This window comes from Lonchura striata, chromosome 3, assembly GCF_046129695.1.
Source record: "Lonchura striata isolate bLonStr1 chromosome 3, bLonStr1.mat, whole genome shotgun sequence".
In the NCBI taxonomy this organism is placed as follows: domain Eukaryota; kingdom Metazoa; phylum Chordata; class Aves; order Passeriformes; family Estrildidae; genus Lonchura; species Lonchura striata.
In genome coordinates this window covers 7,270,675-7,283,293 of record NC_134605.1, presented here as the reverse complement: position 1 = coordinate 7,283,293, position 12,619 = coordinate 7,270,675, and the positions used below count along the sequence as shown (strand labels likewise).

At 39.5% G+C, this 12,619-nt stretch overlaps 1 protein-coding gene across 1 annotated transcript in view; it reads left to right on the top strand.

Annotated features, from left to right (window-relative positions):
- TTC7A (tetratricopeptide repeat domain 7A) overlaps window positions 1-12,619 on the top strand; it is a 170,066-nt gene that overhangs the window by 25,602 nt on the left and 131,845 nt on the right. The window contains exons 6-8 of the mRNA XM_021552353.2: window positions 3,873-3,951; window positions 6,989-7,149; window positions 7,584-7,647. Coding sequence (XP_021408028.1) covers window positions 3,873-3,951; window positions 6,989-7,149; window positions 7,584-7,647 — 304 coding nt within the window. The remainder of the gene's footprint in view (window positions 1-3,872; window positions 3,952-6,988; window positions 7,150-7,583; window positions 7,648-12,619) is intronic.

Here is a 12,619-nt window from a genome sequence, read left to right as displayed (position 1 = left end):
CTGCCAGCTGTAAGGACCAGCAAGTCTTGCAGCTGTAGAAGTCACAGATGCTTTTAATGAGATGCCATGTAAAAACATTGTGTTGCTGAAGATGCATTTCCTGCAGTTGTTTGCCGTGCTGAAACCAAATAAGGCTTTCTTTTGGTCTTAGTGAGGAATGTTGATGCTGTGGATGCAGAACATAGGAAGGCAGATGCTGTCATACTGTAAGAGGCAGCCAGTTGTCTTACGGTTATCATCTGCACTAGGTTTTGGGTTTTGGTTGTTTTGTTTTGATTTTTTTTTTTTTTCTGATGCAGATGTATATTAGGCTCATTTCTTCCTGCCTTTTCTTCTTGTCTCTGTGCATGAGCAGCTACTTAAGGAGAGGATACAGTTTGTTAGAAACCTGGGTGAGGTGCAAAAATGCAAAAGGAGGTGGGCAGAGGCAGTGATGTTGCTGCTGTTTCTGTGCTCTGGGTGCTGGTTTACTCTGGAGAGGTGACACTGCAAACTGCCATGTAATTATCTCAAGATAATGTTCTATCTGTCAGCAACTCATTGTTTTAGCAGTAAATGAGTGGGAATGAGAACATGATCTGCTGGTGACCATGTTGTTGGGGGACTGTCTTTGCAAACCTCTGTGGCCACAATCTACTCCTTTATTGTCAATATTTTTCCCTGGCAATTTGCATAGAAAACAGTGTACTTCTTTATTTTCTAGTGTCTTAACATTTTATGGAATGTTAACCAAACTATATGACATAACTCTGATATGACTGCTTGACTGCTTTGATTCATGGACTGGTAATTAATCTATATAAGGGTACATGCACAAAACAAATTTTTATGCCAAGCTGGACTGACTGGACTTCCAAGTTGCTCTTTGTCACAGTTTGTGCCCATGATTGTCTGTGTTAATTTTTATTAGATTAGCTGTAACTCTTCATCATGGTTTTTTCAAATGGTGTTCTGACCACTACTGTGGCTAAAACTAAACCCAAGGCAGTTTAATGATCATGTCCTTTTCTCTTCCTGTTTTTCCCTCATTTCTTTTTCTGGCCTGTTAGCAATACAATAGGGGCCTATGGACACTTCCAACTAATTTTGTTTCCATGATCTAATGTTCACTTATGATGCCATGGCTTGAGGCAACATTACCTGGGATTTCCAGGTAGTTCTCTATCCAAGTCCTGCAGAGGCTAAAGGTTGTTTAGTTTCTAATCTAAGTAAGATCAAGGGTTTGCACCATGGATTGCCAGAGGCTTTATGTCTGCATCCTCATCCAGTCACCTACATAGCATATATTTCTGTTCCAAACACATACTTCTCTTTTTCTTAAATTCTTAAGGTCCTAATTTAAAAAAAAAAAATCCCTTCAATTGCACATTTAGTATTATAAAGGACATCTATTAATGGAACAGTGAGTTCCTTATTGTTACAAGCAGAGCAATTCATATGCTCAAAATGAAATGTGCTCAGATGGTCTCCTGGCTTGGGACAGTCGAGTGGAAAGACAAACTCCTGTGTTTGCAGGCAGATGTGCTCTGTCTCCCGTCACAGCTCAGTAAAGTTTGATAAAGTTCAGAATGCAAAAGCTGCCAAACCAAATCCTCAGTCCTGTAGAACTGGTACTTTTGAGAGCTCAGGGAGTGGAGTGGGTGCTCTTTGATAGGTCCTGACCACACGGGCAGCTGTCTGGGAGGTGGTGAGTGCTGGGTGCTCCTCCTGTGCCGCCCATATTGCACTCCTACCATCTGTTAAAGGTGTTCCTAAGCATTTGTCATGTGCTGACTGCTGACAGATGGGCAGCAATTTGCCATTTATTCTTTCATTCACTTCAGTGTCTCTGTTCCTTGTTTTTCCATCTCCCCTTCCTCCCGCCCCAGAGCAAGGTGTTTCTGCCAAGAGGCTTAACTTGTTTTATGGCCTTGTCTAAAATGTTGAACTGTAATCTTGCCTCAGTTTTTTAGGAACAAAACTGTCTCATCACATTCCGTAGGTTTTTCTTCTCAGAAGTATGTGCCAAATATGAAATTACTCAGCTTTACAAGTGGTCACTAGTCTTCCTGATGTTGGTTGATGCAATTCATTGGTACTTTATTAAGACAAATATCATTATGCTAACGAAAGACCTAAATAAATGCAGTTTTGAAAATGCTGTAGAACTGTTATACTCCATAACTCTTCTATCCAGCCTGCTAAGGAGCCCATGGAAGAACACAAAATGCTGTTAGTTTTCAGTAATCAGGAAGAGCAATTGGGCAGCTGAATTTTGTTTTGATGGAGGAATTTTTAGATTTTTCTATCTGATAGTAAATATCATGTAAACAGTTCTGTTGGATTTGGTCACTACTTGTGCATAAGGTCTAGAACTGCATCTTTGTGGGTATAGTCTATTCTAGAACCACAAAAAAGCCCCTGGTGTCTTGGCCCTGTCACTGCAGTGCTTGCTGAAGTATTTAAGTCCAACTTAAAGAAAACATTCTTGGCCTTTTTTCCTCTTAATAAACTCAAAGCACATTTTTACTTGAGAAAGTGGAAGGAAAAAAGACAGTATCTGACTTTTCTCTACAAGTCTTCAGTTTTTTTGCTCTTGTCTTGCTTTCTTGCCTGCCTGTACACTGCCCATGATTAGACAGTCTACAGACTGCCTCACAATATACCCATCTCAGTTTCAAATTGCGTGGAAGTAAGGCCCATTTGCATTTGCATTCTGTGACATGGTGACTACAAGCTTTAAGGTGGCATTTAATGTAGCCAATATTCATGGTAAACATGATGATATTTTAATCTCTGCATGTCCAAAATAATTCCTTTTTTTTTATTGTCATCAAATGTTTGCTGCTGATTCTGGAGTGCAAGAAGGTTTGCAGTGCATGAAAGCAAGCACAAGTGCAGTTTGTACTGCTTACCTTCAAAATTTAATCAGTTTGACAGAAAAGGTTTTTCTGGCTTTGTTTATAAATGAAATTTAGCTTTTGTCTGCACAGAAAATTCTCCTGGATAAGCTGAAGTGACAGTTAATGTACCAGTACAACTGCTTATTTTGTTGTCTTGCTTCTTTTCTGATAGCTTGTATGTCTTTTGGGTAGCTTTGACCCAATAAATGTGCATTGAACCATTTTACATTTACTGTTGTGGTGGAGGCATGTCCTTAGCCTTGAACAGCTGATAGGCTGCCAGTGTGTTAACTGATATGTACAGTGTTTAATCTTTCCTCTCTGCATCTCTCTGAGTACACAGACACGATTAAGATAGCATTTGGCAACTAGTCAGCTTTAATTGCGCATGGTGTATGCAGAATATGATTTTTTTAAATTTTTTGTTTTTTTTTTTTTTTTAGTCTTATCCTCTTACTGCAGGTTAAGCTGTACTTGCAGACAGTTAGTGCAACTTAGCTGCCTGATAATTAAGTGTTTAAACCACTGTAATTTCATCATGTGTGTGGTCCATCAGACACAAAGCATTCAAGCACCACCTAAAATAAATCGTCATTTAAGAGCGTCATGTAAGCTCAATATAATTCAAACAAGTACAATCTGTGTGTATGAAGAGGAGATGTGGATGCTTTTAAGGAGCAGCATCTGCTTTATAAATATGAGCTATGAAAGGCTTCCAAATGTCCCCTCTGTTCATCAAATTTGAATGTGATCTTCTCTTAGGAAGCCATCTGGAGTAGGCAACGCTACAGGCGCTGCCTTGCTCTGTGCCATTGTCCTGTCTGTGCCTCAGAGTGACTTGTCTCACTACTGCACACTCAGTGATTGTTCCATGGGTTGTTTGAACTTCAGGTGTGTTGCTGAGCTTTGGCACATCATAAAAATAATCTGTCTCCAGTGTGCTTGTTTTGACGGTTTTTCTTTTTTTTTTTTTTTCTATCTTCCCCATAGAAATATTGTGAAAGGAATGAGGAGTCTGCGAGAAATATTACGGACTGTAGAAACAAAAGCTACTCAGACCTTCAAAATGGTAAGAGAATGGGAGATGGGAGTGTGGGGCAGTCTGGTATGCAGGAATTCTCTTGATTGACCAGTGCTGTAGCACAAAACTCTATTTGTCCTCACTAGATTGATTGTTGGCTCTTTTTTTTTTTTTTTTTTACTTTTTTTTTTTTTTCAGCTTTTGGAAGTGATATGTCAAGTGATCCCCTTAATTGAAAGACCTGCCCAGTTGAAACCTCTAGGCTTTCAGACCTGGGCATATAGGTTACTTTTATTGGGTTTGTGTTTTGTTTTTTGATTGTTTGTTTTGTTTCTTGGTTTCAGTGCATTTTCTAGCTTCATGGAAACAGAGATGTTATTAGTTTGGCAGTGCTGTCCTCAAGTGATGCTGTCTTGTTTTCTTTCTCAATTTCAGTGTGCATGCACACCTTTCTGCATTTGCATGTAGAAGCATTAAGTAGTTGTGTCTCTTGCAACAAGCAGTGCTTTTTTTAGACTGACATCTTCCAGTTTTCCTTCTGTAAACCCCTCTTCAATACAGTACAGAGTGATTTTAATTGTTTTAAAATTTTCTTATTGGTGTTGGCACTCTGCATCTTTGTATCCTTTTATCCTGAATGTCTCAGGTAAATAAATGTTTATGTGCCTGTTTAATTTCTTGGACCTTCAGCTGGTTCTTCCCTGTCTCCCTTTGGAGAGATTTGCCCTGAAGTTGCTCAGGAGGTGACTAGGTCAACAGCTTGCAGAATAACAGTCTTGGGAATGAAAGCTTTGCAGCCCTGAAAGCATTGATACTCTTACAGCTAAACTTGTACTTGATTCTGCTTTGTGTTTTGTGTCATTCCAGAGAAGTTGGACAGGGGAGGTGGGCATGGGTTTGTGTAGCATTTTTGAGAATAAGATGCCTGTGGAAGCTTGTGCAGCAAATTAGAAGAGATGACTTAAGTGCCCACTCAAATGGTTACATCTTTTTCCAAACTGAGATCAGGGTTCAGCAGTATTTTTGTGCTCGCCTGTTTTATCATTTTGCTGAAATGAGTCTAACCATCTGCTGCTCCTAGACTGTGACAGAACACAGCTCAATTTCTCCTGTCCCTGTGCAACTGGGGACAGCTGTACAGCACCCCTGGGGGATTTATCCCTTAGGGGGACTCTCAGGGTGCTCATTCAATAGCTTTCCCGAGATTTAGAAGTTGCATTTTCATTTTCTTATTTGTTTTTAAAGAGCCATCAAGAAGGCAAAGGGAGGATTGTGCTTAATTAAACAAGTTTTTCAAGCATGAAAGTAAAACACATGATTTTTTTCCCCCCCTAATTTGTGGGATCACAGTGTTCTTCAAGCATAATGATGCTTTTTTTAGCCAAAGGCAGTAATAACATAAATCAGAGTCTTGGCCTGTTCTGGTTTGTTTGGTCTTATTCAAAACAAGAGTGAAGCTAATTTACACAGCTACTGTACTGTATGTTAAAATTAAAGACACTACAAGTATTTGTTGCTTGCCTTCTGAATGGCTTACCACAAACTATACTCCTACTTGTGTGTGAACCAGTAGAAATCTTTGTATTGCTGGCAAATTATTTTCCCTCCCCTGTAAGACTGTAGGAGAAAAGTATAGGAGAGTTGACTCCTCAGGGTAGAACTGACTAAATAATTACACACTGAGATGATAAAATGATACTGGCTAATGTTGCAGGGCCCTAGGCCATTTTGCTCATAGTTACTTGCTATAAAAAGCATAGAAAAGCTTAGTTAGAAACAGACAGCTTTCTGTAACTCCTCAGTAGCAGGGCAGGGAAGGTCTTGGGGTTTCCAGGGAGTTGTACGTGGTGGCATTTCTTTGAGACACCATGGTACACACAGACCACTGCCATCTATGAAGCCTCCCTTTGTGATGTTTAAGAGGTGGTACTGTGGTTGCATTTTAGAGTAATTCATTGAATTCATGTGTGGTAAGGGGGGTGAAAATCAGGAGCCTTGCATCAAAACAAGTTATTTTACTGAAATTGGCAATAGGAACTTTTAGCTAAGTGTGGTTTATTTGATCCCATAGATTTTGAACTATAATATCTATAACATACTTTACTGATATTTAAAAGAAAATTACTGTTGGTGGGCTCATAACATAGCTCAAAGTGTGCATTTCATATAAAATACATATCCAGTAATGAGAGAAGTTGCAAAATACTATTTGCAAATATTAGGACAGAAGGGCTCAAGTTTCAGCCTGCCCTCTGTGCAGGATTTACTTTATAGCATACAGCTGTGTGCTGCTTAGAATTCACAGAGGACACCATCCATTGTGATGTCTCTGAGCTTGTTTGCAGGCATATCTATGTACAGTGCAAGAAATTTAGAGATTTGATGGGTATCAGACAAGGGTAAATGCCAAAGATAGTTTTGCTAAGTGAAGTTAACTTGCCTCCTTTTGGGCCCATCTTGCCAGCTGTGTGCATGAAGTGGAAAGCAACTATTTAAGAGTCTTTGGCTGCTTGATGGTAAAAAAAGTACATGTGATGTTGCTGTCTCACTATGAAGTTCCTAAGCATCTTCTCTCTCTACTGCAACAGGAAGAGAGAAGCCGTACCAAGATGAAACTATAAAAGTCTATAAGGGAGAGTGACATTAACAGATAAAAGGTTGATCTTTTAAAGCTAACACAAAAGTCTCCCCTGGTCTTGAGACTTGTATACAAAATTCTGATGCTGAGAACATAATGTTGTCATCCTACTCCTATGTAGTAACTATTGTGAGATTGTCTCAGCAGTCCCTGTGGCAATTGGTTGTCCTTGTTCACCAAAGCATCCCTTGTGCTAGGCCTCTTTGAGAACTTTTTTCCTAGAGCATTGCAACAGGACCATGGAAATGCAGAAGTTTGGTCTTTTCTCAGGAGGGAAGAAACTGACCCTTTTGTAGACCTTAGCAGCTGATTTTGCTACTCCAGCTTTCTGAAGAGTGGTATTGTCACACTGGTACATCTCCTTCCCAAGGTGGAACATGGTGAGGGGTGAATCTTTTGTGTTGGAAAAGGTTTCACTGATTTGTCTTTTTCTGTACTGATCTCTAGACTGCAGCCAAACAGTTAGCCCAAGTACTTCTCCATTCCCTCAGTGAAGACTGTTACTGGAGCCCTTTATCTGATCCACTTCCTGAGTTTATGAACAAGGAATATCAGTCTTATGTTAGCAATCTTCTTTGTCGGAGGCCTGAGTTGTACTCAGAAGAGAAGTAAGTGTTATTTTTATTTCAGTTTATTAGAAGGAGGAAGGAGTATATTTGAACACTTTTCAGTACTGCTGAGTATGTCACTGATCCATGTAGTAGTTTTGTGCCTTCTTGTTTTTCAACTTCCCACTAAAAAGTCTGCTGAAAAAATAAAACTATTAAACTTTGAGTATTTTTTTTTCCTCCCCACCCAGCAAGAAGAAAGTCCAACCAGAGGGTTGTCTTTGCTATGAAATTGAAATAATCTATTTAGGGTTTAGTATAGCTCATGTAAGATACATTGCAGAGCTTTTAATTTGTGAACCTGCAAAGAAAGTATTGCCTAGCAAATGAATTATGCATGAGATGTTTCAAATTACTGCTTCTCTTGTGGAATGAGAAAGAGGTTGGCAGGATAACTCTTGATCTTCCTCAGAAAAATGTGTTCTGTCTTTCAGTGTCTACTGCCCTCAAGACAATGTAGAAGAGGCTCTTCTCCTCCTCCTAATCAGTGAATCCATGGTAAGCCAAAAATGAGTTTGTAGTATTAACAGTGGAAAGGGATATCTAACATTTCCAGGTCTCCTGGTTGGCTTTGTTTACAGAATCTTCCCCAGATAAACAGAAGCAAAGGTTCAGATGCTGAGTGGAAAATGGTATCTATTCTTTTATTAGTGAAACCACTTTTATTAAGTGGAATTTTGGTGAAGAGTTTTGACAATTGTCAAGAAGAAAAATTGACTGCATTCACCATAGCTGTATGCAGGTTCTGATGTCCAGATACATTGTCAGTGAACAGATGTTTCCATTTGTAACATCTGTGTGGATTTATGGATCAAGAATGAGAGGAAGAGAGCCTTGCCTAAAGCCAGGCATGATGGTGGTAACTGCTGTTTGGAATTGCAGGATGCTGTACTCTGCTTTCATGCCTTAGTCTGCAGTTGTTTTTTTCAGTCTGGAGTGATCTTTGACAGTTTCTGGTGCAGTGATACGGGAAATCTTGTGACATGCAGAAGCATTCATTATAACCTACAGTGAAATAATTAGATTTCTTCTATTTATAACATTGGTGGCTTTAAAAAATCCATTTAAGAGCCAGGCAGAAAATTCGAGGAAAGATAACTGCATGGTGATCTTTGGTAATTTTAATGTTCTGAGAAGATGCAAATGCACAGAAAACATGTTAGAAATGTTTTCTGAAAATGTGTAAGTAACGTGTATTTTGCTTTCAGTGCAGGGTGGTCACTTGTACCTCAAAGTGAGATTCAAAGCCTTGGAACATATCAACCTTCTTAGAAAATTTTTAATAACTTCCAGACAAATTGAAAAAAGATACTGTGGAAACTTTGGGTTTTTCTTCCTTCAGTTTTTCTTGTCTGGTTCTTCTGGCACAAGTTCTTTTCCTTTCCCACAGACTTCTTCAGAAGAGGGCAATTTAATATTGTTTGCTTTTAAAATTCAGGGAAAAATTGAAGAGGTGGAACCACCCCAAAATATTAAATCGACTTCAAAATCATGTACATCTGAGTGTTGCTATGTGCTTTCCAGTGCTTTCTAGATTAAACCTTTGCAGCACATCTGCTTTGTGTTTTCAAGGGATTTTCTTCAGTCAGGAGGGCTTTTCATAATTAGAAATGGAGAGGGCTTGTAGGATATCATATGCATTTCTATTAAAATCAGAAGTACTCATGTCAGTGGGGCTTGTCAAGGCTGATCCAAGAAGGAAGAGGACTGGGGTCTGGAGTAATGACAGAACTGGCTGCTCCAGCCTTTCTGGGACTGGACTTGCTGTTGGAGAGTCCATGAGGGACCTCAAACTGCACAATCTTGTTCTGCTGAGGAGGAGAAAGTTATCCCTATCTAATAGTGTGCAAAATGCTGAACTAACTGGTCCTGTGGCTAAGTTATGGATCAAGTAGTGTGAAAATGCTATTGATAGAAACAAGACTGCTGTGCCGAGTTCCAGGTTAAATAAGGAAGTTTGGTGTATGCTTAAATGCTGCTTCTGATATAGAGGAACTTCCTGAAGGAAGATGCAAGGCACTTTGATTTGCTCCATATAAAACAAAAGAAGATCCTGTAGCAGAGCACTGTAGGAGCCATGTAACTGTATTTCTGATTTTGGGGAAATGGAACATCTGAGCCTTCATCTTGCATCAGCCTTGCCACGAGTTTGTTCTAACTAAAATTCAGGACAAGTGTATAGAAATACACATAGAAATCACATGAATGTCCTTCCTAAGTGAAGGAACAGAGGGAGCAATCTAATTCTTACATATGTTTGTAATCCATAAATACTTTCCTGTACATTTTTATTATGGTACTTAGAAGGGGAAATTTTAACTTATGACATGACATGTTTCCATAACAGCATTGCTGTAGGCTAGTGAGTTTTCTCATGTACAAGTTTGTTGTTTGTTTGAAGTTTTGGTTTTTAGTTTAATGTATTCTTTTTTCTTTAAAAAACAATTTATGTAAGCTCATGAAATGATCTAACAGGAAGCAGATTTCTAATTGAGGTCTCTCCCTAATGATACAATGTTAACAACTGAATAAAACATACTTTGCTTTCTGGAGAGAATGTCAATGGCAAGTGATAATGATGCTTCTGTAGGCCAGTGAACAACACAGTTGATGTTCCTGGATTTTGGTTGGATTAGGTGTTCTTCCAGTATTTGCAATTGTGAACCCCTTCAAATGAAACAGAGGTATGCAATTACATTGGCTTCTCTTATGTTTCGGTCTCAGAGCAAAACTGACCAGAAAGGTGGTACTTCTCTCTGATTTTTAAAGAGATAAAGAGCAGTCAGGGCATTGTAACTCTCTTGCAGGACTGTAAAGCCAAACAACTTCTTCACAAACCTGTTCCTGACTCCAGCTGCTCCAAAATGACCTTAAATAAGGACAGAATTAGAGGAAGGAGGCACAGAAAAAAAATTCAGCTTGTGGAGGGGACACAGAGCAAAGGTGAACTGGGGAGGAGCATAAATCATCAGAGGACCTCTAAGTAAATATGTGCTGAAAATGAGACGTGGTACTTTTTCAAGAAGTATACACCTGGAACACCTTTGCTGCTAAAATACACTTCGTTTTTATGTTTGACTTGCCTTCCTAAGGTGAAGCTGACATCTACTTTGTCATGACCTGTGTGACTTCCAAGAAGATCTTATGGGGGAATAGAATTTTTCCTGTGATGGAGAAAGCAAGTAATTGCCTTGAAATTCTTGAGAGCTAGAGCCTATTTCTCACCAAACCTTCTCTGGCTCTTAATGGCAGAGGCTTCTGGCTTGTGATTATTTATCCCTTTCCCTTGCATGGCAAGGGAGTCAGTTTGCATAATCTGGTGGGATGAAATGAGATTATATTTTAAAGGGGCAATTAACAGTTCCTTCAGTATTTTACTCTGCCTATGAGCCTAAGAATATAAAAGGTTTTCAAATGGCCAAGTAACGTAGTATCCTTTTTCATGGTTCTCAAGATGCTTCTGTGGATATATTAACGCTTTCAGTGAAAGCTTGTAGCCTGCTTTGCCCTGGCATTCTCACAAATTGCCTCCTGTGCTCTTTATGTCCTGTTAAAAAAGGGAGCCTATTTTCATAACTGAAGTATCTCAGTAAACAATGAAAAGCATCCTGGTTGTTGAGCTTGGCAAATGTTCCTTCTCTGTGCCAGCTGTTATTTAGTCACAGCCTTCGGCCATAGAGTTCTCATGAAGGAATCTAGTGAAACAAATCAGGCAGCCTGAAGATTGCCACAGTCAAGGCTGTCTTTATGAGTGTTTGTGGCCTCCTGGCTACTCTGTCATTTCTTTTGTATAGCCTAAGTTGTGGTATGGATGGGCTGTGTTTCTGAGGGGATAGAAATGCTCTCCTTCAGACCAAGAAGGCCAGCTGGCGACAGCCTCTACAAGCTCAGGCTATGGCAGAATGATGTGTTCCTATTCACATCTTGGAGAAACATGGACTTGCCTCTTTTTAAACCTCTAGTCCTCTCTCTTACTGCATTTAACCCGCCTAAACCAGTGGCACTGTTTGTGAGGAGAACTGAGGACATATTGTCACTTGGTGCAGTGTGATTTTTCTGCTTCACCTACCAATGGGAACAGGACTGGTTCTGCCATCAGGGACTTTGGTGCTTTGAGCTGCAGGGTGTAGACAGAGGAGGTTTGGCATGACTAACTCTTAGCTGCAGTTTTGTTTATTTTAATAGCTATTCTCAAGAGTGTTCAGAGTTGACTGCACTGCCCTTAAAGTTAGCCAGAAGCTTCTCAGAACCAGGAATGGAACACTTAGTATTACTTTTTGTGTTTACTTTTGAGGTTAAAAAAGAAAGAAAAAGTTCTTTATTTGCATTTAGAAACCTTCCCTTCTTGAATCTGAGGTCAAACATACAGTCTGAAACACCTTTATTCAATGCTGGCAATGCTGGCTCTTACAACTGGGGATTTTGACTGGATGTGGTCCACCAAACAAACCAGGTAACATGGTTTATTTTATTTTTTTTTGCTCTGTATTCATTCATACTGGAAATGCAGCTCCTTTTATCCAAAACTAATAAATTCAGTGCCTGTGTAACAAAGATTAGAAATGTCATCCACATCTTATCTCCGATTTGAATCCCTGAAGGCAGTTTGACCTTGGAGGGCCTGAGAGCATGGAACAGATGGTGAGGGGGAAGGAAGATACTGGAACTTGTCCTGTTCTTTTTACTGGTGAGAACAAACTCATGGCTGAGAGCATGCCTTTAACAGAATAACTTTAAACCCATGTATTTTTAAACACAGAAATAAATAAAACCTGTTAGCTCTTCAGTTCCTATTTTATAAAATAACGCTGTCCAGCAAATGAGCTGGTGAAGAAGAATCGCTTGTTGCTTTTGTAGGTTGGTTTTTCCTTTTTTTTTTTTTTTTTTACAGTGATGCTACAACAGCTGGACGACCATTGTGACTGTTTTACTGAAGGCCATTGGACTATGGCAGCTGAGAGAGACAACTGGAGGCAGGGTTGCCTGCTCTGTTGGTTCCTACCAAATCACAGTTGTGCACTTGCAGTAGCAAATCTGGCTGTCTCTTTACTGGTTTGCAAGGCAAAGCTATGTGTTTGGGACCTGTAAAAATGGACTGCAGAATGTTTCTAGTGGGAAATACACTACCTCTGCTAATTGCCTCTTGAATAAATGGTTCTAATGTGAGTTGCTAGAGAACAGGGTGTGAGAGCCTTTTTTCTTCTGCTTTGCAGTAGTAAGTCTTGTTTCTAAACTTACAAGGAAGATGTAAATTCTTGGAAGAAAGCTTTCTAAATCCAGATAACTGTTGGCAAATGGATGACTTTGTTACCCAAGATAATACCCACAAACAAACTTGCTTACTTTCTGCTTCTCTGCCTTTCTTTTGTATAGGGTTGTTTGGCTGTTTTGGATGGGGGCATATGTCTGTCTTGCTTTTAGTGATATTTCCAGAATTAGTTCTGCTACAGGGTGGTAGAATGCACCTGAA